Source organism: Hoplias malabaricus, chromosome 3 (genome assembly GCF_029633855.1).
Source record: "Hoplias malabaricus isolate fHopMal1 chromosome 3, fHopMal1.hap1, whole genome shotgun sequence".
NCBI lineage: Eukaryota > Metazoa > Chordata > Actinopteri > Characiformes > Erythrinidae > Hoplias > Hoplias malabaricus.
This window is the reverse complement of record NC_089802.1, coordinates 80,867,643-80,894,719: the sequence shown is the minus strand read 5'-3', so window position 1 is coordinate 80,894,719 and position 27,077 is coordinate 80,867,643. Positions and strand designations below refer to the sequence as shown.

The following is a 27,077-nucleotide window of genomic DNA, read 5'->3' as shown; positions in this document are numbered from 1 at the left end:
TATCTAGGTTACTGGGGGGTAACGATAAAGCCCCTGTTGATCAGATTAGTGTCTCATCGTCTGGCTCCAGCGGCTCCGAGATGGATGACCTTTGCCCTCTCAGACACAAAACACAGGTGGGTAATTACCGTTGTTGTTGTTGTCATTGTTTTTGTTGGTTATTAGTGTGATGTTGGTCTCAGCTCTGAATCCTGTCTCTAAAACCTTGAGCTCTGATCGTCAGTTAGATTAGTTTTGGTCGAGACGCCGGTGTGTGTTTACGTCCTGGAGCTGAAACCTGATCTGGATGTGTGTCGTGTGTGTGTGTGTGTTTGTGTGTGTGTGTCAGGTGCGAGCGTGCAGTCTGTTGGTGTTAAGATGTAAACACTGACTCAGAAAGAGTTATGTAACACACACACACGGTAATTGCTGATTCTAATGAGCTCAGCGCGCTCGGAGGGGAACACTAACACTGATGGAGGTGGGGATGTGGTTTATTGGGAGTTTATTGTTTGAATAAGTTGAAATATTTTTGTTTTTCTTCCACAGTCCGTCTCCGCCCTCAACATTTCCACAGACTCCGCCCACTCCTCCACCAGCTCCTCCCCCCAGCCTGATCTGTCTGCTCTCAGCTCAGACAGCGCCTCTCCTACTCCATCTTCATCCTCATCCTCATCAACATCATCTTTTTCTTCTTCTTCCACCCCATGCCCCACCCACTCTTCCTCCTCTGACCCCGCCCCATCTCTCCCTCATTATAATAGCAAAGAGATTTGTGACTCCTGCATCATCAGAGTCAGCGTGGAGCAAGACATCGGGAACGTCTACAAGAGCATCCGGGTACAAACGGAGCACTAAACACACAGGGGCGCTGTTTCCCTCAGGACCCTCCTCACTAACCCTTCACTGAATTCATACTGTCGCCACAGATACAACATCTAAACTCTAATGACACTAATCCCCCCAGCAGCGCCGTGCGGGGTCCGTTGGGCTGCTCAGCTGGGGACCAGCACATTCTGACCACATACGGGGGGCCCTCCAGGGTCATGGGACCAGTGCAGGTTACTCATGTAAACAACCCACTCTGGAGGCTGTGATACAGAGAGTTACGCTAAAGTGTCCCTACTGGACTCAACAACAACACGCCAATACACCATGAGTAAACACCGCTTAGCGTTACCGCCGTCGTTGTTGTGGTTTACAAAGCCCACTGTTCCCCTTAGAGACGACACCAGATACATTTCAGGGGGAGCTGTGGGAGTGGAAAACCTACCAGGGACCAATCAGTGAGTAGAGTCCAGTAGAGCCCACTACAGACCGGTAGAGGCCAGTAGAGTCCAGAGGAGACCAGTAGAGTTCACTAGAGATCAGTAGAGACCAGTAGAGTTCAGTAGAGACCAGAAGAGACCGGTAGAGACCAGTAGATATTGGTGGAGTCCAGAGGAGACCGGTAGAGACCATTAGATAATGGTAGAGTCCAGAGGAGACCGGTAGAGACCATTAGATAATGGTAGAGTCCAGAGGAGACCGGTAGAGACCAGAAGAGACCGGTAGAGACGGGTAGAGTCCAGAAGAGACCAGTAGAGACCGGTAGCGTCCAGAAGAGGAGACCGGTAGCGTCCAGAAGAGGAGACCGGTAGCGTCCAGAAGAGGAGACCGGTAGAGTCCAGAAGAGGAGACCGGTAGAGTCCAGAAGAGGAGACCGGTAGAGACCAGAAGAAACCAGTAGAGTCCAGAAGAGACCGGTAAAGTTCAGTAGAGATGGGTAGAGTCCAGAAGTGTCCAGAAGAGACAAGTAGCGTCTAGAATAGACCAGTAGAGGCCGGTAGAGACCAGGTCCCACAAACAGCCCATGCCCCCCCTGAACACTGTTCTACACGTGTGGACCCCACTAGGGTGCGCTGCTGGGTAATAGTCAGATCTAATGATGCTGACGGTTCACTGCAGGTTTGTGATTAATTCTGCTGGAGGAGGGTGTAATGCCGTAGAGATGTTGTGATTGGTGAGTTGTTATGATTTTGAGGTTAGTTCTCTTTTTGTTTGTTTGATGGGAGTTTGTTTTTATTGGTCAGGTAACGAGTCAGGACAAGGCCAGTCAGGTGGTGCAGAGATCTCTTTCCAAACACAACCTGGAAAACCTGAGCTCCTCAGACTTCAGCCTTGTCCAGAAACTTCCGCAGCACAAAGGTACATTTTCCACTCTGGGAATAACAGTGTTTTGTAGTTTGAAAAATACAGTGTTACTCTTTATTTACAATTTATCTCTTTACTGTTTATTCTTTTTATTGTTTATCAGTGAATTGTGTTTACGGTTCATTCTGGGTTTTTTGTTATAATTTGCTTGTTGTTTCTGTTTTTTTTTATTGTTTATTGTTTATCTGTTTACTCTTTGTTTCTCGCAGAGCTGCTGATGCCGGATAACGCTAATGTTTTTTACGCGATGTGTCCGTCCAGTTACGACTTTGTTCTGCGTCAGACGTGGGCAAACCCTGCAAAAACAGGAACCTGCTCCAGTCCAGCACCCCCCAGACGGCAGGAGAAATAACACACTGATTTTGATTGTTCTCTCACCGGACTAAGCTTTGTACCATTTCAGTGTCAGGGTCGTGATTTTCTCAAAGCAGTAATTTATTTATTAGTGGAACCACATTTAGGACAGGATTAAAGGGACAATCCTAAGAGTTTATAAAGCACACACGGTGGTGGTTGGATTGTGTCTTGGGATTTAAACGTAGATCTGCTGCTTACTTTTGATGTAAAATACTTGAATGATCCACTTTGATCAAATATCGCTACAGAGATTAAAGGCTTTAAATGGGGAATTCAACCCATTTCCCAGAATTCTCCTCATGATTAAAGAGTTAAAGAGATGACAATCATTGCTTCACAATGAAGCCTCTCCCTCGCAGAGTTCTTTGAGGAAATGTGAGTTGTTTCTGATGAGCTCCGATCTGCGGGGGGTCAGGGGCTGGTTCTGCTCTCTGTCGCCCTCCGCAGTTCAGAGGAGTTCAGCTTAACTTCAGCACTTTAACATTTTAAATAAAATTTTTAATCATTTCATTAAAGTCGGCTGTGTCTGATTGTTTTAGTAAAATAATTTTTAATAAAAACAACAGTGATTCAGTTCAGGTGTCACGCCTGTATCTGCGGACGCCTCGCTTCCTTCCTCACTGCAGGACACTCTGCCACTTGAGTATGGGAAAGACTCAGAGAACTTCAAATCCCATGATTCAGCTGATGGTCACCTGACAGCACCAACCAATAGAACTCCTCTCACACGTTCCAAGTCACCCGAGTTCTAATTCACAGCTGTTTCGGTTTTAGCTCAATTACTCACTCACTATATAAACCCGGACTCTTGCTTTCACTCGTTGCGAAGTATTGCTAACTCATGTTACGTACCGAGCGACCTTTATCTCTGAAAGCTTACCCGTGTATGACCCTTGCTTACGTTTCTCTGGACTCTGTGTTTTGGATTACGGACTGTTACTATTTACTACTTCGTGTGTCTGACCCTAGCCTATCCCTCACTATTCTTTGGATTGCCCCTTTTGTTGTAATTGTCTTCTCTCTACGGTGTGCTTTGCACATCCTGAAAGTAAAGCTCTTTTTGTTAAACACCCGCGAGCGTCTCTGTTGTTTACCAAGCCTGACAGAATACTTCGCCTTTAAAATGCAGACGGCGGGTTCTGGTGATCTAACAACTGCGATCGGTAACCAAGGTCAGTTGTTAGGAGAACATAACTCGATATTGCAACAATTGTCTGAGTCGGTCACTCTATTGAGACAACAGCAGAGCCAGCAACAAGAGCAGATGGCGGTGATTTCTGAACATTTAAAGAATCTCGTTCCCCAGCGACCTTTTGCGCCTCTGCTCGAGCCTCCGTCAAACTCGAGTGAAGTTTCACCTGTTTCTGTTCCATCATCTCCTTATAGCGTGAGTAAACCGGAAAAGTATGACGGTTGTATGGACAAATGTCGGGGATTTTTGTTGCAATGCTCATTATATTTCAATAGCTCCCCTCCATGCTCTGATTTCGCTCGGATATCATTTCTAATATCGCGCTTAACTGGTAAAGCTCTCGATTGGGCTACGGCTGTTTGGCCTAACATACAGAGCATTTCCTATGATCGTTTTGAAAAGGACTTTAAGACTGTTTTTGATCGTCCTAATGAGGGGAGATCTAATGGCGAAATAATCGCAAAGATTCGTCAAGGCAGCAGATCGGTGGCTGACTATTTTCTAGAATTCCGTATCCTCGCTGCTGGTAGCGGCTGGAATGAACCAGCATTAATCATTGTTTTTCGTAACGGACTTAACGGGGATATCCAGTCGGAATTAGCCTGTCGGGATGAGAATCTCTCATTGGAAGGATTATTTGACCTGGCTATTCGTCTGGACCATCTTTTAGGTGCTCGTAGAAGTCGCAATAGTGGAAAGACATCCCAGGTTACCCACATTCCTAACTCACGGCAACAGCACCACAGGGTAACTACGACACCTGGTACTTACACTCATCAATCATCTGAGTATCCTATTCCCATGCAATGTGATTCGTCACGGCTTACACCAGAGGAGAGGCTTCACCGTCAAGACAACGGTTTATGCATAGACTGTGGCGCAGATGATCACGTTCTTCGTCAGTGTTCAACTCTGCCACGCAAAGATCAAGCACCTCTCCCTGGAAAGCACGCGACATATCAACAGACAAGATGGGTGAGTACCATCACAAAGGGACTCATTTCGAGGTCATTCACTTTTCCAGTGGACATTCACTGCTCTCAGGCTTTTTCTTCTATATTTCCAGCGTTGATTGACTCAGGAGCAGAGGGAAACTTCATCACAGCGGCTGTGGTGAAGGAATTGAAGATTCCTGTTATTTCCATGGAGCAATCTCTACAAATATCAACTATTGATGGAGACCCTCTAGGAACTGGTTTGGTGTCCCAAATGACTGCTCCTGTACTGTTAGAGACCAGTGCTTTGCATAAAGAAAAGATCAGTTTCTTTGTTATAGACTCATCAGACTACCCTGTAATTTTGGGCTTACCCTGGTTAGTGAAACACAATCCGGTTATCTCTTGGTCCAAAAGGGAGATTTTGTCTTGGTCTCTGCACTGTTTTAAGCATTGTCTTTCCAAACCCCAGATCAATATTCGTTCCACTTCTATTGAGAGCCCTGAGACTAGTATCCGGTGTGATATTCCTCATGAATATAGAGATATTAGTGAAGTATTCAGCAAAGCCAAAGCCATGTCACTTCCCCCGCATCGTTCATACGATTGTACTATAGACCTCATAGAAGGAGCTAATCTTCCTAAAGCTCGAATTTATCCACTTACACAAAAGGAAAATCAATCTATGGAGGAGTACATAAAGGAAGCCTTACAACAGGGTTTTATTCGTCCCTCTACTTCACCAGTATCGGCGGGATTTTTCTTTGTAGAGAAAAAGGATGGGGGTTTGAGACCCTGCATTGATTATAGAGGCTTAAATCAAATAACGAAGAAGTTTACCTACCCTTTACCCTTAGTGCCTGAAGCATTGGAACAAATTAGAGGAGCAAGTGTTTTTACTAAACTAGACCTCCGTAGCGCTTATAATCTAATAAGAATTAAGGAGGGAGATGAATGGAAAACAGCTTTTTCAACCAGCAATGGACATTATGAGTATCTAGTAATGCCTTTTGGTCTGGCAATCGCGCCTTCGGTCTTCTAGTCGTTTATTAATGATGTTTTGAGAGAGATGCTGGGAAAGTTTGTTATCGCATATTTAGACGATATATTAATTTACTCACCGGACATTAAGACACATGTTCAACACGTTCGTCAAGTCCTCAAGAGACTACTAGACAACCAGCTATACATAAAAAGAGAAAAATGTGAGTTCCATGTACCCAGAATCTCTTTCCTAGGATATATAATAAGTAATCAAGGGGTAGTCATGGACGACAATAAGGTGGACGCTGTTATTAACTGGCCAGTTCCCACTACCATAAAGGGTCTACAAAGTTTTTTGGGTTTCGCTAACTTTTACCGCCGTTTTATTAGAGATTATAGCGCAATTGCGGCCCCTTTGACCTCATTACTTAAAGGGTCCCCTAGAAAACTCCAATGGAACAGTTCTGCTAGCACTGCCTTCCAAAAGCTTAAAGAAGCTTTTACCACAGCACCCATCCTTCATCATCCCAATCCGAAGATGCCTTTCGTGGTGGAAGTAGATGCGTCCGATGTCGGGATTGGAGCAGTTCTCTCCCAACGTTCAGAAAATGATAAGAAATTACATCCCGTAGCATTTTATTCCCATAAATTAACGTCTACGGAGAGAAATTACGGTATAGGGGACAGGGAATTATTAGCCATCAAATTGGCTCTCGAGGAATGGCGTCATTGGTTGGAGGGGTCACTACATCCCTTCTTAGTTTTAACGGATCATAAGAACTTAGAATACTTACGTAATGCAAAAAGACTCAATCCCCGTCAGGCTCGTTGGTCTCTTTTGTTTTCACGTTATCAATTTACCATTACTTACCGCCCGGGTTCGCGTAATACAAAAGCTGATACTCTGTCTAGACAATTTGTCATGGAGGAGGACTTGGAGAAACAGACGGAAGAAATACTGTCACCCGGGGTGGTAGTAGCTGCAGTTCGATGGGAGATCGATGATAGAATTGATAAGGCATTAGAAAACATGAATATTCCTTCTCAGTGTCCTGTCAACAAGAAATATGTCCCTTTGGAATTCCGAGATTGTTTAATCTCGTGGGCTCATTCTTCAATTTCCTCTGGTCATCCTGGAGAGAAACGTACTCAGGAACTCGTAAAAGCTAGGTATTGGTGGGAGAACATGTCAGTCGATATTCACCGTGTGGTTGCCTCTTGTTCAGTTTGCGCACAATGCAAGACACCAAAGACTTTACCTGCCGGGAAATTGCATCCATTACCTGTTCCAAACCGTCCATGGTCTCACATCGCAATTGACTTTATCACTGACTTACCTCTTTCACAACAATTCACCACTATATTAACAGTGGTAGATAGGTTCTCTAGAGCGGTGAGGTTTATCCCATTTTCTCAGATTCCTACAGCCTTCGAAACTGCAGAAGCTTTGTTTAATTATGTGTTCAGACTGTTTGGGATTCCGGAAGACATTGTGTCAGACCGTGGTCCACAGTTTACTTCCCAGGTTTGGTCCGCATTCTTTGAACATTTGGGAGTAAACGTAAGCTTAACTTCTGGTTACCATCCTCAGTCCAATGGACAATGTGAAAGGGTTAACCAGGAATTGGGTAAATTTCTTAGAGTATATTGCTACAAGAACCAGACAGAATGGGTTCGTTTCCTCCCTTGGGCCGAAATGGCACAAAATTCCCTTGTTAACTCCACAACAGGTATCACACCATTTGAATGTGTGTTGGGCTATCAACCTCCTATCATGCCTTGGACAGCGGTGACTACTGAAGTTCCTGCTGTGGACAATTGGATGAAAAAAAGTGAACAGGTATGGGAACTTACTCATCAGCATATCAAAAGAGTGATAGAAAGATATAAGGACTTTGCAGATCGTCACAGGAAGGAGACTCCAGTTTATCAGCCAGGAGATCGGGTCTGGCTTTCTACAAGGGACTTTAGATCTGAAGGTGGTTGTAAAAAACTGACCTCTAAATATATTGGTCCGTTTAAGATTATTGAAAGAATCAATGATGTTACATATAAGTTGGACTTACCTAAACAATATAAGGTTTCTAGATCTTTTCATGTGTCCCTTTTAAAGCCTGTGGTTCCAGGTCCGTTGGACGAAGCAATACCAGGTGAGACACCTCCGCCTCCGGTGTTCATGGATGGAGATCCGGTGTACCAGGTTCGTGGTTTGCTGGATTCCAGGAGGAGGAGTGGTCAACTGGAATACCTGGTAGACTGGGAGGGTTATGGTCCGGAGGAGAGGAGTTGGGTTCCTGCCAAAGATGTTCTGGATCCTGCTTTAGTTTTAGATTTTCACCATCTCCACCCTGACAAACCAGCCCCTCGTCCTAGAGGACGTCCCAGGTATCAACCACTTGTTTCGGGCAGGGTGCCTACTGCTCGACGTTCTGGAAGTCGTTGTGGGAGGACTTCTTCAGGTCAACGCTCTCGTGACTCAGGTGGTTCAAGAAGCTTACCTGTTCGTTCCGGTGCGAGGCGTCCTGTTCGACCTCGTCCTTCAACTACGCCGGACTCCTTGGGGGGGGGTACTGTCACGCCTGTATCTGCGGACGCCTCGCTTCCTTCCTCACTGCAGGACACTCTGCCACTTGAGTATGGGAAAGACTCAGAGAACTTCAAATCCCATGATTCAGCTGATGGTCACCTGACAGCACCAACCAATAGAACTCCTCTCACACGTTCCAAGTCACCCGAGTTCTAATTCACAGCTGTTTCGGTTTTAGCTCAATTACTCACTCACTATATAAACCCGGACTCTTGCTTTCACTCGTTGCGAAGTATTGCTAACTCATGTTACGTACCGAGCGACCTTTATCTCTGAAAGCTTACCCGTGTATGACCCTTGCTTACGTTTCTCTGGACTCTGTGTTTTGGATTACGGACTGTTACTATTTACTACTTCGTGTGTCTGACCCTAGCCTATCCCTCACTATTCTTTGGATTGCCCCTTTTGTTGTAATTGTCTTCTCTCTACGGTGTGCTTTGCACATCCTGAAAGTAAAGCTCTTTTTGTTAAACACCCGCGAGCGTCTCTGTTGTTTACCAAGCCTGACATCAGGAGCGTCTCCTACCCACTCCAGAATCACACACTGTCCCTTTAAAGCTGATATATGTAGATGAGCTCTATTCTGATTTGCTGTCCTGTATTGCCTGTACTCAGTATAAGTGTGACCTTTCATTTATTTTCACTGAAGCCTGTGTATGACGGCTGTGAGTGTGCAAAGCGCGCTGGCCACCAGAGGGCGACATCTCTCTGTGGAATAACACTGACATGCTGCGCTCAACGACCAGAGAGAGAGAGAGAGAGAGAGTGAGTGAATGAGAGAACCCTAGAGTAAAAGAAGTGAGTGAATGAATGAATGAACAAACACATAGCACATCACACACACAGTTCAGTGCCTGTGGCTGTTCTTGGAAATGTGTGTGTGTGTGAGTGACCCATATTCCTGCAGTGTGTTATGTAACCGTGGGTCGTTTATGCTCCACACGGACAGAAGTGTGTGGACAGTAGCGTCACTCCAGCACTGAAGGGGTTAATCAGGAGTTTGTTCCTCACCTACAGAGACCCTGCTCCTCACACTGGAACATAGCTGTGAGGATCTGATGGACTTCTGCCTCATAATCATCAGTGATCCACCTGATGTGTGTAATATCCACACACACTGTACAGGGAGGGGCTGGAGCAGCTGCATATGAGCACACCCTCACCAGGCCCAACACCAACAGTCCACCAGAGGGGTGTGACCCCCCAGCACTGGGCTATGGAACAGTGGAACTGTGTTCTCTGGAGCGATGGGGTTCCTCTGGTGTGTGGAACAGTGGAACTGTGTTCTCTGGAGTGATGGGGTTCCTCTGGTGTGTGGAACTGTGTTCTCTGGAGTGATGGGGTTCCTCTGGTGTGTGGAACAGTGGAACTGTGTTCTCTGGAGCGATGGGGTTCCTCTGGTGTGTGGAACAGTGGAACTGTGTTCTCTGGAGCGATGGGGTTCCTCTGGTGTGTGGAACAGTGGAACTGTGTTCCCTGGAGTGATGGGGTTCCTCTGGTGTGTGGAACAGTGGAACTGTGTTCTCTGGAGTGATGGGGTTCCTCTGGTGTGTGGAACAGTGGAACTGTGTTCTCTGGAGCGATGGGGTTCCTCTGGTGTGTGGAACAGTGGAACTGTGTTCTCTGGAGCGATGGGGTTCCTCTGGTGTGTGGAACAGTGGAACTGTGTTCTCTGGAGCGATGGGGTTCCTCTGGTGTGTGGAACAATGGAACTGTGTTCATGATGGAGTTCCTCTGGTGTGTGGAACAGTGGAACTGTGTTCTCTGGAGCGATGGGGTTCCTCTGGTGTGTGGAACAGTGGAACTGTGTTCATGATGGAGTTCCTCTGGTGTGTGGAACAGTGGAACTGTGTTCTCTGGAGAAGTGGTGTCAATATGCTGTTCTTTCAGCTGAGAGTCACACCTCTTTATTCATCCCTCACTCCCCCTCCCTTCGCTCTCCCTCCTTCTGAATCCCTCTCTTTCTTCATCCCTCTGACCTACTTTTCTCCTGACCTGCTTTCCAAAGGTTCCGCATAGTAAAGGGGGGGGGGGGGGAGTGAAAGATAGAGAGGAGCAGAATTAGAGGAGAGAGAGTACAGAGAGTGGGAGAAGAGAGAGAGGGATGATGGACGCAGCACTGCGTCAGTGTGTAAATGTCACCTTGCTTTGTTCTGCTGCCGTGGCAACCATCTCCTCAAAGAGCAGGTGTGTGTGTGTGTGTGTATCATTCTCCCTTAACATCCACAGCTGAGGGGCTGAGTTAAGGGTAGGGTGTTAGGGGTAGGTTGCTAGGGGTAGGGTGTTAGGAGTAGAGTGTAATGGGTAGGGTGTTAGGAGTAGAGTGTAATGGGTAGGGTGTTAGGAGTAGAGTGTAATGGGTAGGGTGTTAGGAGTAGAGTGTAATGGGTAGGGTGTTAGGAGTAGAGTGTAAGGGGTAGGGTGCTAGGGGTAGGGTGTTAGGAGTAGGGTGTTAGGGGTAGGGTGTTAGGAGTAGAGTGTAAGGGGTAGGGTGCTAGGGGTAGGGTGCTAGGGGTAGGGTGTTAGGAGTAGGGTGTTAGGGGTAGGGTGTTAGGAGTAGAGTGTAAGGGGTAGGGTGCTAGGATTATGATGTTAAAGTGTGGGGTGTAGAGAATGTTGGGTTTAAGGTTAAGGAGTAAGGGGAGAAGTAACTTCCTACTGAACACCTCGGCTATAGATCATGGGCCACACTTACAACATATCAGCATTACACACCTCTGATAACTGATCACTCTCACACTACAATCAGATTACTGTCAGAATACAGTCTGATTACTGTCAGAATACAGTCAGATTACTGTCAGAATACTGTTAGATTACAGTCAGATTACTGTCAGATTATTGTCAGAATGATGTTAGATTACTGTCAGAATACTGTTAGATTACTGTCAGAATACTGTTACATTAGAGTCTATTTACTGTCAGAATACCATCAGAATACTGGTAAATTACAGTCAAATTACTCTCAGATTACTGTCAGAATACTGTTAGATTACAGTCAGATTACTGTCACACTACAGTCAGAATACAGTCAGAGTACTGTCAGAATACTGTTAGATTACAGTCTGATTACTGTCAGAATACAGTCAGCTTACTGTCAGAATGCTTTTATATTACAGTCAGATTACTGTCAGAATACTGTTAGATTACAGTCAGATTAATGTCACACTACAGTCAGATTACTGTCAGAATACTGTTAGATTACAGTCAGAATACAGTCAGATTACTGTCAGAATAAAGTCAGATTACTGTCAGAATACTGTTAGATTACAGTCAGAATACAGTTAGATTACTGTCAGAATACTGTTAAATCACAATCAGAATACAGTCTGATTACTGTCAGAATACTGTTAGATTACAGTCTGATTACTTTCAGAATACAGTCGTCTTACTGTCAGAATGCTGTTAGATTACAGTCAGATTACTGTCAGAATGCTGTTAGATCACAATCAGAATACTGTCAGATTACAGTCAGCATACTGTTAGATTACAGTCAGAATACAGTCTGATTACTGTCAGAACACTGTTAGATTACAGTCTGATTACTGTCAGAATACAGTCAGCTTACTGTCAGAATGCTGTTAGATTACAGTCAGAATACTGCTAGATTACAGTCAGATTACTGTCACACTACAGTCAGAACACAGTCAGATTACTGTGAGAATACTGTTAGATTACAGTCAGAATACAGTCAAATTACTGTCAGAATACTGTTAGATTGCAGTCAAATTACTGTCAGAATACAGTCAGATTACTGTCAGAATGCTGTTAGATTACAGTCAGAATAGTCTGATTACTGTCAGAATACTGTTAGATTGCAGTCAAATTACCGTCACACTAGTCAGATTACTGTCAGAATACAGTCAGATTACTGTCAGAATTCTGTTAGATTATAGTCAGAATACAGTCTGATCACTGTCAGAATACAGTCTGATTACTGTTAGATTACAGTCTGAATACTGTCAGAATACTGTTAGATTACAGTCAAATTACTGTGAGAATACAGTCAGATTACTGTCAGAATACTGTTAGATTACAGTCAGATTACTGTTAGATTAGAGTCTGTTTACTGTCAAAATACAGTCAGAATACCATCAGAATACTGGTAAATTACAGTCAAATTACACTCAGATTACTGTCAGAATATTGTTAGATTACAGTCAGATTACTGTGACACTACAGTCAGAGTACTGTCAGAATTCTGTTAGATTACTGTCACACTACAGTCAGAGTACTGTCAGAATACTGTTAGATTACAGTCAGAATACAGTCTGATTACTGTCAGAATACTGTTAGATTACAGTCTGATTACTGTCAGAATAGAGTCATCTTACTGTCAGAATGCTGTTAGATTACAGTCAGATTGCTGTCAGAATACTGTTAAATTACAGTCAGAATACAGTCTGATTACTGTCAGAATACTGTTAGATTACAGTCAGAATAGTTTGATTACTGTCAGAATACAGTCAGCTTACTGTCAGAATGCTGTTAGATTACAGTCAGATTACTATCACACTACAGTCAGAACACAGTCAGATTACTGTCAGAATACTGTTAGATTACAGTCAGAATACAGTCAGATTACTGTCAGAATACAGTCTGATTACTGTCAGAATACTGTTAGATTGCAGTCAAATTACTGTCAGAATACAGTCAGAATGCTGTTAGATTACAGTCAGAATACAGTCTGATTACTATCAGAATACTGTTAGATTGCAGTCAAATTACTGTCACACTAGTCAGATTACAGTCAGAATACAGTCAGATTACTGTCACAATTCTGTTAGATTATAGTCAGAATACAGTCTGATTACTGTTAGATTACAGTCTGAATACAGTCAGAATACCATCAGAATACTGTTAGATTACAGTCAGATTACTTTGACACTAGTCAGAATACAGTCAGATTACTGTCAGAATACTGTTAGATTACAGTCAGATTACTGTCAGAATACAGTCTGATTACTGTCAGATATAGGTGTGTATCCATGTGTATGCATGTGTGTGGTGGGGTGCACCAGGGGCTGGGGGTGGTTGCTAGGCAGGCAGCAAAACAGTTGCCATAGAAACTTCACCAGACAGTGGGGCGCACAGGGGTGAAGAGAAAGGGGAGGGGCCAAGTTCAAAACCAGTCAGCTTTAGTCTCTCTCTCTCTCTCACACACACACACACACACACACACGCACAAGGTGAAAAAATGGGGGCTGGCAGTATACAAGGGTAAAGTGACCCCCAACTCAATCACACAATGTGTGTGTGTGTGTGTGTATGTGAGAGTGTGAGGTAACAGAGTTCAGTCTCCAGTCAGAGACTATGGGGGGCCAGACAGGAAATCTCCATTCAAAACAACCCTGTCTGTCCCTCCATCCTTTTATCTGTCTGTTTGTCTGTCTGTCTGTGTCCATTCACAAAGATAATTCCCGTGATGAGGCATCACTGAGATGTTATTATGAGTGAATTGGTGATTTATATTTATTATTACATTATCATAACGTCATCATTCTGAGATCTTGCGTCACAATTTCGTATGACTCATCTGTGTGCCTCGGTGAATGAGTGAATATAATTTACTCATGAATTAAAATTAATTATGTGAGAATATTTATTAAAAGGGCGTGTGTAGATGTTAGAAACAAGCGGCGGCGTTTTATTGGAAACGGGAACAAAAACGTGAGCAGAGCCCAGAGCTTTGTGTTATGCAATCACTGACCTACTAACACACATTCTCTCTCACACACACACACTGAGAGAATGTGGAGCAGAACTGGAGCACAGCATCCAGCACTGAGACAGGGGTTCACTGAGAAATAACAGCACACCGAGGAACGGAGGACGGTTTTTCAGGAGGGTTTCCTCGGAACGCTCGGCTTTTCCAGAAAGAACAGAAACACACAGAGCCCTTGAACGCGCCACTTTCTGAGAGGAGGACAAAAACACATCTATTTTCTTCTGTTTTCACCCAAACCCGGATTTTTCCTGCTCTCCGGCCGGCGCATGTCTTCCTCCGGGTGAGTGTTGTCTCTCTCCCCGCCCTGCGTTCACCCAGCTCCCCTCTTTCCCTCCTTCTCCTCCTTTATTCCTGCCCTTTTTGTGTTAGACGTCTGTATTCGCCATTAACCATTTTCTTTACCCTCCAGCTGAGTCATGTCCTCTTTTTTAGGACTTTTTTATTAATTCTCTGTGGTTTGCAGTTCCATTAAAGGTCTCTAAAGTGTGTAAAAGTGAAGATAAATGCGACAAAAAAAATGTAAAATACACCGTATAAACAGTGTGTTAACGTTGTTTTCTTTTCGCACCTGTTTTCAGACAATGTCCCGCCTATTCCGAGTAACGATTGGTTACGAGTGCCCTGCGTATCGCTCTCTGATTGGATACTAGTGAATATGCAGCCAATCAGCGCGCTCGTAAGGCGGGCACTTGTCAGAAAGTGGGTGGGAAAAGAAATAAAACACTGGTGACTGCTGCATTGTTCGTGTTCAATGTCACGGACGCCGCTGGAAATAGAGTTAAAATGCTTTTAGATGAAAAAGACAAAGGATTAATGTCCGAAAGCGTCTAATAGTCGTTAACTCACTAAAATAGAGTAAAAATAGCTGAAAAAGCGCAGAGCCCGAGAGCCGCGGGGTGGAATGTGAAAAGCTGGCTCCACGTGTTTGTAGACAATGCGTTTGAGCCTGGAGTTCAGAGCCATACACTTCCTCGGATTCACGGCTCAATATTCACGCTCTCACACCTGCTCTGCTCAGGTACGCGTGCTTTAGAAGTGTAGGGGGTGTTGGGTGATTATTCACTGATGTGTAAATGTGTTCAACACAACGTTAAAGACGTTTATTACAAAAGAACCCCCCGGAACACGTACTATTCTTCAATACTGACGACCACCAAGACCACACTCACACATTCATTCATTCATTCATTCAGTCAGTCAGTCATGCACACAGGGCCAGGGTTGCCAGGGCCTCTGTCCTGATTGTACTTAGTAAATGTGAAGTATACCATAGTGAAATAAAGCTGGAGACAAAGGAGAAAGGACATTTTTAAAGCACTTTATTTGTAATAAACCACACACTGCAGAATATACCTCAGTTAAAGCAGATATGCTCTTTCATTATCAGCTTTAATTTCTACAGACTGTAAACAACCCCCCCCCCCCCCAATTAATTTAACAACACCTCTAAACTATAACTTCCTCGTCACTGCAGTTTCACTCCTGTCCTGATTCAGGCGAAACCTGGCAACCCAGTGGTGTGTTCAGACCATCAGTCTGCATGAGTCACCACACACTGAGAATAGAAACCTGTCTGTCTGTCTCTCTCTGTCTCTCTCTGTCTCCACCTCTGTCTCTCTCTCTCTCCACCTCTGTCTCATTCTATTTCTGAACACTGCTGTGAGGATATGATAGAGTTAAGCATCAAACTCATCAGTGAGAGTCAGGGGCTGGTGTTGGGGATTAGTTTTGGATCAAACTCACCCCATCACTCCAGAGAACACAGTTCCACTGTTCCACACACCAGAGGAACCCCATCACTCCAGAGAACACAGTTCAACTGTTCCACACACCAGAGGAACCCCATCGCTCCAGAGAACACAGTTCCACTGTTCCACACACCAGAGGAACCCCATCGCTCCAGAGAACACAGTTCCACTGTTCCACACACCAGAGGAACCCCATCGCTCCAGAGAACACAGTTCCACTGTTCCACACACCAGAGGAACCCCATCGCTCCAGAGAACACAGTTCCACTGTTCCACACACCAGAGGAACCCCATCGCTCCAGAGAACACAGTTCCACTGTTCCACACACCAGAGGAACCCCATCGCTCCAGAGAACACAGTTCCACTGTTCCACACACCAGAGGAACCCCATCGCTCCAGAGAACACAGTTCCACTGTTCCACACACCAGAGGAACCCCATCGCTCCAGAGAACACAGTTCCACTGTTCCACACACCAGAGGAACCCCATCGCTCCAGAGAACACAGTTCCACTGTTCCACACACCAGAGGAACCCCATCGCTCCAGAGAACACAGTTCCACTGTTCCACACACCAGAGGAACCCCATCGCTCCAGAGAACACAGTTCCACTGTTCCACACACCAGAGGAACCCCATCGCTCCAGAGAACACAGTTCCACTGTTCCACACACCAGAGGAACCCCATCGCTCCAGAGAACACAGTTCCACTGTTCCACACACCAGAGGAACCCCATCGCTCCAGAGAACACAGTTCCACTGTTCCACACACCAGAGGAACCCCATCGCTCCAGAGAACACAGTTCCACTGTTCCACACACCAGAGGAACCCCATCGCTCCAGAGAACACAGTTCCACTGTTCCACACACCAGAGGAACCCCATCGCTCCAGAGAACACAGTTCCACTGTTCCACACACCAGAGGAACCCCATCACTCCAGAGAACACAGTTCCACTGTTCCACACACCAGAGGGACTCCATCACTCCAGTGAACACAGTTCCACTATTCCACACACCAGAGGAACCCCATCGCTCCAGAGAACACAGTGCCACTGTTTCACACACCAGAGGGACTCCATCACTCCAGTGAACACAGTTCCACTATTCCACACACCAGAGGAACCCCATCGCTCCAGAGAACACAGTGCCACTGTTTCACACACCAGAGGAACCCCATCGCTCCAGAGAACACAGTTCCACTGTTCCACACACCAGAGGAACCCCATCACTCTACAGAACACTGTTCCACACACCAGAGGAACCCCATCACTCCACAGAACACAGTTCCACTGTTCCACACACCAGAGGAACCCCACCACTCCAGAGAACACAGTTCCACTGTTCCACACACCAGAGGAACCCCATCACTCTACAGAACACTGTTCCACACACCAGAGGAACCCCATCACTCCAGAGAACACAGTTCCACTGTTCCACACACCAGAGGAACCCCATCGCTCCAGAGAACACAGTTCCACTGTTCCACACACCAGAGGAACACCATCACTCCAGAGAACACAGTTCCACTGTTCCACACACCAGAGGAACACTATCACTCCAGAGAACACAGTTCCACTGTTCCACACACCAGAGGAACCCCATCACTCCAGAGAACACAATTCCACTGTTCCACACACCAGAGGAACACCATCGCTCCAGAGAACACTGTTCCACACACCAGAGGAACCCCATCGCTCCAGAGAACACTGTTCCACACACCAGAGGAACCCCATCGCTCCAGAGAACACTGTTCCACACACCAGAGGAACCCCATCACTCCAGAGAACACAGTTCCACTGTTTCACACACCAGAGGAACCCCATCACTCCAGAGAACACAGTTCCACTGTTCCACACACCAGAGGAACCCCATCACTCCAGAGAACACAGTTCCACTGTTCCACACACCAGAGGAACTCCACTCCAGAGAACACAGTTCCACTGTTCCACACATCAGAGGGACTCCATCACTCCAGTGAACACAGTTCCACTGTTCCACACACCAGAGGAACCCCATCGCTCCACAGAACACTGTTCCACACACCAGAGGAACCCCATCACTCCAGAGAACACAGTTCCACTGTTCCACACACCAGAGGAACCCCATCACTCTAGAGAACACAGTTCCACTGTTCCACACACCAGAGGAACACCATCACTCCAGAGAACACAGTTCCACTGTTCCACACACCAGAGGAACACCATCACTCCAGAGAACACAGTTCCACTGTTCCACACACCAGAGGAACACCATCGCTCCAGAGAACACAGTTCCACTGTTCCACACACCAAAGGAACACCATCGCTCCAGAGAACACAGTTCCACTGTTCCACACACCAGAGGATCCCCATCACTCCAGAGAACACAGTTCCACTGTTCCACACACCAGAGGAACACTATCACTCCAGAGAACACAGTTCCACTGTTCCACACACCAGAGGAACACCATCACTCCAGAGAACACAGTTCCACTGTTCCACACACCAGAGGAACCCCATCACTCCAGAGAACACAGTTCCACTGTTCCAGACCCTGAGTTGGGTGTGGTAATGTTATACTCTGTGTTCACTGGTTGAAGGATGTGATGCTGGTGTGGGATCACTTTCCTAAAATGAGTGTGTTGTGTGTTTAGTCTTTTCCCTGAGTGTGTGTGTGTGTGTGGATTATTCTGATCTCTGCATTGCTGACGTTTGCAGGTTTGTGTTTTTTGCGCCGCAGTGCTGATAGATTCAGTCTGCTGCTATATTTAGGAGGCACTATAATCTCTCTCTCTCTCTCTCTCTCTCTCTCTCTCCCTCTCTGTCTCTCTGTGTGTCTCTCGCCCTCTCTCTCTCGTCCCACTGACCTATTTTCTGGGAGCTGTGTGTTTCTGGGTCAGTGGAACATGTGCTCGTTCTCGTCGCCAGAAAGCAGAGATTTGTCACGGAACCACCCGCTAAATCTCTGGTTCTGTAACAGAGCAGTGTCCTGGGAGTGGACCAGCATTCCTACAGTTCCCTACAGTTTCCTGCAGCGAAGCAAAGTTGTCAGACCTGCAGAACGCCGTTCCTCCTGTAACTGCGCCAGACTGAGGTTATGTAACACGCTCTGAGCCGAAGACTGTCCACAGAATCAGAGCAGACTGACCCTCACTGTCCCCTGCTCCTCACACAGTGGCACAGGGAGCTGGGGGCAGGAGCCTAGTGAACGGTTTCATGGAATGTTCATTACGTTTTGCAGTGCACTGTGGGATTGTTAGAATGACACTGAAAACGGTGTTAGACGCTGTTACAGAATGGAGCTCCAGAATAGTGCCCTACAGAGTGAACAGGGCATAGTTTCTGAGGCGGTTACAGGAACGTTGAGCCAGTTTTAGAGTCAAAGTCAGCACTTTAGAGCACAAGGAAGAATAAGTGTGTCCTGAGAACACTGTTCCCCTGCGCTTCAACCCCAAATTTACACACAGCCTCCTGGTCCAGTGCAGCAGTGTCCTGTAGATTCTCTTAGAGACTTAAAACACGTCTCTGATCAGGGGTGTGTGTGTGTGTGTGTGTGTGTGTGCAATGAGTTACACAATAAGCTTTTACTGTAGTCGCTTTCCTGACCCACATTCCTCTCTGAACTCATCTCTTTCTCTCTCTCACTCACACACACATGCATACACACACACTTAGACACGGTTTAAAAACAGAACTGATGAGTTAAAGCAGCTAAAATTAGATTCAATTTACATTTCATGCTTTAAATTGTTCCCTAATTTCAGTTCAGACCAAACCCGGACTCGTCTGAGGACACAGCGCACGTGTGGAACCCTTCCTGTTCTTTCTACATCTTTATTAACATTAATAACACACATATTCCACCCAATGCCTGTAGTTGTCATTTAGGACGTGGATGTGGACGGAGTCTGAGAAGTTGCCGGCAAGAGAAGTGCTTCGGTACTTTAAAAAAAGGCGTGTTAATAACATGTTGTAAACACCTTAAAGGCAATTAACCCGGAGGAAACCCACACAGACACAGGGAGAACACACCACACTCCTCACAGACAGTAACCCGGAGGAAACCCACGCAGACACAGAGAGAACACACCACACTCCTCACAGACAGTAACCCGGAAGAAACCCACGCAGACACAGAGAGAACACACCACACTCCTCACAGACAGTCACCTGGAGGAAACCCACGCAGACACAGAGAGAACACACCACACTCCTCACAGACAGTCACCCGGAGGAAACCCATGCAGACACAGAGAGAACACACCACACTCCTCACAGACAGTAACCCGGAGGAAACCCACGCAGACACAGAGAGAACACACCACACTCCTCACAGTCACCCGGAAGAAACCCAACAGACACAGAGAGAACACACCACACTCCTCACAGTCACCCGGAAGAAACCCACGCAGACACAGAGAGAACACACCACACTCCTCACAGACAGTCACCCGGAGGAAACCCACGCAGACACAGGGAGAACACACCACACTCCTCACAGACAGTCACCCGGAGGAAACCCACGCAGATACAGAGAGAACACACCACACTCCTCACAGACAGTCACCCGGAGGAAACCCACGCAGACACAGAGAGAACACACCACACTCCTCACAGACAGTCACCCGGAGGAAACCCACGCAGACACAGGGAGAACACACCACACTCCTCACAGACAGTCATCCGGAGTGGGAGCAGCACTATTCATAGTTATTAATACGTTTTTTGATCAATATCCATATGGTGTTCTGATTATCGTCACTTTGAAAATGACTTTATAAACCAAAGGGATTGGCTGTTTATGAAGCAGACAGCAGTGATCTTGATTGTCAGTGTTCAGTTGTGGATTAAATATATGTCTTTCTTTCTTTGCACAGATTTAAAGAGACAGAGTTCCAGTGAAGACATCAGTCAACCAGCTTCCAGCAGAAACTTGTCCAGAACTTGTCCAGATTCATTTAAACCTGTCCAATGTGGAAGGCTTTCATCAAACTCCACCTCTTCCTCCTCTTTCTGGCCAATCTGGACACGTGAAGGTTTCTAGCATCCAGTACAAACACAAGGGAGAAAGACAATAACGGAAGCATCAGTCAGACTGACGTCAGCTTTCACCACGTTTTTTTCACCAGCTTTCACCACGTCAGCTAACTCCAGACGTCCCATTTTCAATGTCAGACTTTCCTCTGCTAGAGCACAATGGAAAGTCAGAGTCCTCCTATACAAAACACCAGCGACAACATGGAAACTTTAGAGACATTCTCAGCTTATGATGAGAGTTCACCATCACCCCAGATAAATAACTCTTCTCGACAAGGCAGGGTCATCAAACCAAAGCCCAACGCCAACTGCCGCCGAAAGCGGGAATTCATTTCGGAAGAAAAGAAGGATGCATCCTACTGGGAGAAACGTCGCAAGAACAATGAGGCGGCCAAGCGTTCCAGAGAAAAACGCAGACTGAATGACATGGTGCTGGAGAACCGGGTGATCGCTCTGAACGAGGAGAACCTTCGCCTGAAGACCGAGCTTCTGCAGCTGAAGCTGAGATTCGGACTCATCAGCACCGCCTCGTACATGGAGAAAACCCAACAGATCAGCAGTGGGTCTGAGGCAGGCGGAAATGGTGGTTCCACTGGAGGAGCGACTGGCAACCCGTACTTCTCAAGCAGTGGGTATTCCAGCTCCTCTCAGGTGATGATGAACTCTGACTCCTCAGAAGCTGAACAGACAACTCGAAGGGAACGTCATACGCCTTTACCCAAGTACTCTCCTCGTGGCTCTCTGTCGGATATGTCTGATGGATCTTCTCGGGACAGCCCTGAGCCAATGTCCTATGATATCAAGCGAGAAAGCTCAGGTATGGACATCGCCAGACTTGAGACGAGCGTCCTCAGCGGCATGTTCAATGGTCATCCTGGTCTTGCTCAGCTTCAGAGCCACCAACTGCAAGGAAGTGAGGAAACGGTTAGTACGCCAGCCAGTCAACCGCCCACAGCCCAGAGGAGTGTTATTCTCTATCGCTCTGGGAGCAATTCGTACCCAGTGGAGAGCCAGAGACTCGATGGTGCAGATCAGCTACAAACAGGACACATGACCCAAGCAGGAGGGCATCTGTCTGTAAGAGCAGATGGTTTAGAGACTCTCTCAGAAGTTGCTCAACAGCTGGCGAGGCGAAACTTGGATTCGCCGTCTGAGTACACTAGAAACAAACTGGATGCTGAGGAAGTGCAGTTGTTTTCCTCACAGCAAGAACACCACTCTCAAACACAAGATCTACCTATAGGTTCTGGTCCAAACTCCTATGTCCCAGACTTGCTCAGCGAGGCTGGGAAGGTTCACATGTTCCAGCACCAGAATCCCTACCAGAGCCCCATGGACGAAGAACCACCGGTGCTGATCTATGAAGGAGATCGCAGAGCTGACGGATTCTTCCAAGACCACTTGTCTTTGAGCAAGGATACGTCCTCGAGTGACGGAGATCCTCGAAGCTCAGACAAAGAAGCTTCCACCGATGATGAATCCCCATCGTCTTCGTCCTCGGAAACTGGTGGCTACAATCCAAGCCATCTGTCCGCTTGCTCGCCGACGATGGGCATCAGTGCTGCCTGCCAGAACGGCGATGGACAAGCCGAAATGAAAACAATGGCGCTGCCTCATAAGCTGAGACTGAAATACAGGGCACTTTCCAGAAGTGGGAACCAGGATGTTCCCAACTGTGCCACAACCACAGCAGCCACTTCACCCAGTTCAACACCACCTCAGCACCTTTACCTGTCCGACAGCCAGCAGCAAGACAAAGAGGATGAGCTGGAGGAAGCAGAGGAGCTTAGCCCACAGCAGTTGCTGTCCATAGTGAATTCAGGAGCCCCGAAGGACAGTGGGAAGAAGGGGTCAGGGGGACGAGGCAGAAACAAGAAACGTGACTAAAGCAGGCAGGACACTGCAGACGCGAATATTTTGAAGTGAGACGACATAGTGGTTTGAGTTCTTTCTGTGCAGGGCGGACTATTGCTGAGCAGAACTCATAATCACAGCACTGTTTGTTCTGTAACTCCTCCCCCTTTCTGTGATTGGTCAAAGAGAAAACCCCATTGTTTCTGAGACATCTCTCTTTAACGCTGTCCCATATTACCACCCTGTTTTTCTTGAAACACCTCCCCCTGACTGTGATTGGTGCATATTACCACCCTGTTGTTTCTGAAACTCCTCCCCCTGACTGTGATTAGTCCATATTACCACCCTGTTTTTTCTAAATCTTCTCCCCCTACCTGTGATTGGTCCATGTTACCACCCCATTGTTTCTGAAACTCCTCCCTGTGACTGTGATTGGTCCACAGAAGTGGGCTCCAAGTGGTGCTGAGACGTGTCCAGTTCGGTCAGCTCTCCGTCAGTTCAGTTTTGTTCTTTCTTTTTGTCGTTGAACTCCACTGCCAGCTCCAGAGGAACTGACCTGGACGTCTTTGGTCATCGTCCACGAATACCTTAAACTGTGTGTTACAAACTGAACTTTAAAACACTACAGAGACACCCGCACGAACAGAGGGTCCATCTCTACGACTCTCCTCAGCACTTATCGAGCACTTAGAGGACAGGGGTCAGTGGAAACCTTTTTCTGATTTCTGGTCAAATCCAGAAAGTCCCTGAAAGTACAAAATCCCCTTGATGTCGGTGAGGACCTGTCTGTCCGAATCACTCTCTGTTCACTTGAGGAACCAAAGACCCAAGTTGATCTACAGTTGGAGTGGCCAGCGATTCTCGCTGAGAGCCGGATCACTGCAGGGTTTTATTCCAACTGAGCAAGAGCTCGTCTCATCAGCCGTTAGACGCCTGAGACACGTCTTAAAACCTCGTCCCACAGCTTAGTCTCTATTTCCCCCTCTCTTAGTCAAAGACAGTTATTCCAGTTGGAAAGATCCTTAAAATATAGCCAAGAAACACAGCCCACACGTAGAGATCCAACCTGTAGCTTCCCAAAGATGAAGAGACTAAGACTGAGTTTGTTTTAAAACCAAGTTGCAAGAGTAGGCAGCAGGGGGCACTGCAGGTAGAGACCCTAACCCACTGCTGCAGGGCCTCTGGGTCCTGGGTGGAATCCTCTCCTCGGTCACTATCTGTGAGGAGTGGGGTGTGTTCTCCTTGAGTCTGTGTGGGTTTCCTCCAGGTGCTCTGCTATCCTCCCACAGTCCAAACAAAAACAGGTTGGTAGGAGGATTGTCCACAGGTGTGAGTGAGTGAGTGAGGACAACTGTCCTCCGTGGTCCCTTCACCTTTCCGCTTTGATTGTAAATTACTGTGATATATTTAACATATCATATTTCAAATATATTTTATGAAAAAAAGCAGTGAAAAACATAAAAACAGGAGTGGACAGAGGAGAGGGCAACGCTGTCGTGGTCCTGGATTCATCCTGTCGTGTCCGAGTGTCCTGACCACTGTTTGTGTTGTTTATCCACTAGGAGACTAATGTAAACGAGTAAACGCAGTCTGTCCATCTCTCCACGTCACACACAGGAAACGAAGACTGACCTGCCGAGCGGTCACTGTGAACACTTCTGTAAAGCACCTTCACTGTCAGTGATGTTCACCGTCACTTTCACAGCCATCTCCTCGCTGTCGGAACAAAACCACGTATCTCCACAAGCCATTAACCCTTACATTCACAGGCTTACCTTCGCTCACCAGCGTTTATCCCACATCTGCAATATTTCCTCTGTCAATCACACGGGTGACATTCTGCGTGGTCAGAAAAGTGTGTGTTATTCTCACAAGGAGTTAAACACACACACACACACACACACGATCTGTGTTCTTTTCTGGCAGAACTTCTCCAACCCAAAGGTGCCCAGCGCATCGATCTCACCTCTTCCCTCAGGAGAATAATCAGGTCGAAATATCAGCTCACACTCGCTGACTATTATTTGGAATCCAGAATTACAGTTGGTGCAGTGGAGAAAACGAAAACGCCACACATTCCCGTTAAACTCGTTAAATTCAGCCTCTTAATCAAGAGCCCCCTGCATTTACATTTACAGCATTTAGCAGACGCTCTTAAAGTGCTAGTGTTCAGACTCCGTGCTAGTACAACATCTGCGTCTGATCCGGATGAGAAGGGTAGGCTCTGCTCTGGTTTAAAGCATTAATGTGAATCCTGTCCACATTCACTGAGGGTCACTGAATCTGGACTGAGATGTGAAACAATGAAAACAAAGGGAAAATGCTGCTGTTGTTATTAATTCACTGTAAAAGGTAGATCACGATGTAGATCTCAGGCCAAAAACACGTGGACCGCCCCTGGCCAAGCCTTTCCTGTATTCCCTGTGTTAGACCGGATCGCCCTGGTTCCCCGCGGAACCTTGGTTTTGTTCCGACAGTGATGACGTTGTTCCAGCCGACGCACCCCTGTGGGGTCAGTGCAGGCAGCTTCGCTGGGGACCACCAAGTTCTGCCTAGGGGCTAAATCTAGGTCTAACCCAGGGCCTGTCTGAGCTCTACACAACCCACTCTGGACTCATTTGGACCCCATGTACAGAGAATTACAGGGCTGTCCGCCTGGGTCCCACTTACAGCCACTGTACTAACCCCCAGAGCCCATCGATCCCCTGCTGCCCCTGCGGACCCCACCGAGGTGCTGATCTGTTGGCGTTTCATGGTGGAGACGGTTACACTTCCTCGCTGTGGTTTCATGATGTTCTCGATGTTCATGCACTACCTCATCAAACCCAGCTCGGACCCTCGTGTCCCGGAGCGTTAGGAGTCCGGCGTCTGCTGTTAATCAGATTATTTTGTATTTTATTTTGTTTCATTGCTGTATTTTGGTGGGATTGTGGTGATAGATTCACCCAGACATTGTTCTGTAAATAAATAAAAAAATCCACAACAAACACAAAGAAGATGCTGCATCAAACACTAAAAACTCAACACGAGAGAAACCAGCCTCCCCCCGTGCCCCGGTCCGTCCCCTCCCCCGCGCCCCGCGCTGAGACGTCCCGAGTGTGTCCAGTGCTTCCTCAGAACTGGTGCCTGCTGCTGGACTTTGTGTAAAAATGTAAAAACCTTAATTTTTGATTAATGTAAAGTTTTTATCGAGTTTATTTTGGCATTCTCTAATTATATTATTATTATTATTGTATTTTATTTTGTATTTCTCCTGGTGTGTATTGTCCTGGATGTGATGTAGTCGTAGTCCTTCGTTCCTGTGAGAACCCGTGTTTACTGGAGTTCTAACATTAAAGTCTGACAAAGAAAACTATGACTCTGTTCTCTCTCTTCCCCCTCTCTCTCTTCCCTCTCTCTCTCTCTCTCTCTCTCTCTCTCTCTCTCTCTCTCTCTCTCCTCTCTCTCTCTCTCTCCGTGTGTGTGTGTGTAATGTGAGTTGAGTGTGTTCACTGGAATCTTCTGCTATGATGTAACTGTGCCCCACTTTCAGAACTACACACACACTCCAGGGAGAGGCCAAATGCACACACACACGTACAAACATGATTTTAAAGGAGCAGTAGGTGAGATTTTCACCCAAGTCCATGTCCCAAACAGTTTTCTCAGAGTCCCGCTCCAAACGGAGGGTTCTGACGCCTCGTGAATCAGCGGCGAGCAGCGCCCAAAACAACCCACAGGTGGCAGTATTTTCTCCATTAAACTCTGACCCCCAGTGTATTTGAGTTTAATGTAGTTTCAGTGCAGAGGAGTAACGAGTTACATTTCATGTGTAAATCCCCCCCAGGGTGAGTTCAATTTATATAAGGTTTTATGCTGTTTTTAAAGGTGCCATTCTTTTCCTCTCACAACATCATAGCCTCCTCATATATCGCCACCTGTCGGTGAAATAGCAGAACTACACCAGTGAGTTTAAAGCCTTTATTCAACACATGTTCCTTCATTATTCCCAGTATAAATAAATACATTCACGAAGGCTTTGTTTTTCATGTTTACATCCGGGACTTACTCGATTACATAGAAAAAAAATCACATTTCATTTGCATTCTTTAGCATTTTACTAATCGGGGGCTGGCTCTGGGGAATATTACAGCCAAGGGGTCGAGTGTGTAACCTCTATTCCTCCACAAGCCCTCGCTCTCGCGCCCTCACACACTTCCGCTCTCATTTCCTCAGCGGGGTCCAGTGCCCAGATCTGTGTAAAAGTCAGAGACCACTTCACACTCGGAGCTCAAACCTTTCACTGAGGTTCCGTCTGAAGATTTCACTTTGATTACCTCTCAATTTTTCTTTGATATTTCACCTCACACAAATGTGTGTGTGTGTGCTGTGTACTCATGACGTATTTTGTGTATTTTATCTGTATTGGTTGTGTATATTGTGTGAGATTCATAGGAATATTTTTTAAAAACCTGCGTGTGTTTAGTGTGTGTGTTTAGTGGTGGTTGTGTGTGTGTTTAGTGTGTG

At 46.5% G+C, this 27,077-nt stretch overlaps 2 protein-coding genes across 3 annotated transcripts in view; both read left to right on the top strand.

The window, feature by feature from the left end:
* rgl3a (ral guanine nucleotide dissociation stimulator-like 3a) overlaps nt 1–2,997 on the top strand; it is a 23,166-nt gene extending 20,169 nt beyond the window's left edge. For both annotated transcript variants that reach the window (XM_066665220.1, XM_066665218.1), the window contains 4 exons: nt 8–116; nt 529–819; nt 2,052–2,166; nt 2,382–2,997. In XM_066665220.1, the coding sequence (XP_066521317.1) occupies nt 8–116; nt 529–819; nt 2,052–2,166; nt 2,382–2,524 (658 nt within the window). In that variant the 3' untranslated portion in view covers nt 2,525–2,997. The remainder of the gene's footprint in view (nt 1–7; nt 117–528; nt 820–2,051; nt 2,167–2,381) is intronic.
* Nucleotides 2,998–14,025: 11,028 nt separating this feature from the next.
* nfil3-5 (nuclear factor, interleukin 3 regulated, member 5) lies at nt 14,026–25,791 on the top strand. Its single transcript, XM_066665065.1, has 2 exons — nt 14,026–14,235; nt 20,558–25,791. The coding sequence occupies exon 2, from the start codon at nt 20,877–20,879 to the stop codon at nt 22,602–22,604; it is 1,728 nt and encodes a 575-aa protein (XP_066521162.1). The 5' UTR covers nt 14,026–14,235; nt 20,558–20,876; the 3' UTR covers nt 22,605–25,791.
* Nucleotides 25,792–27,077: the final 1,286 nt, after the last annotated feature.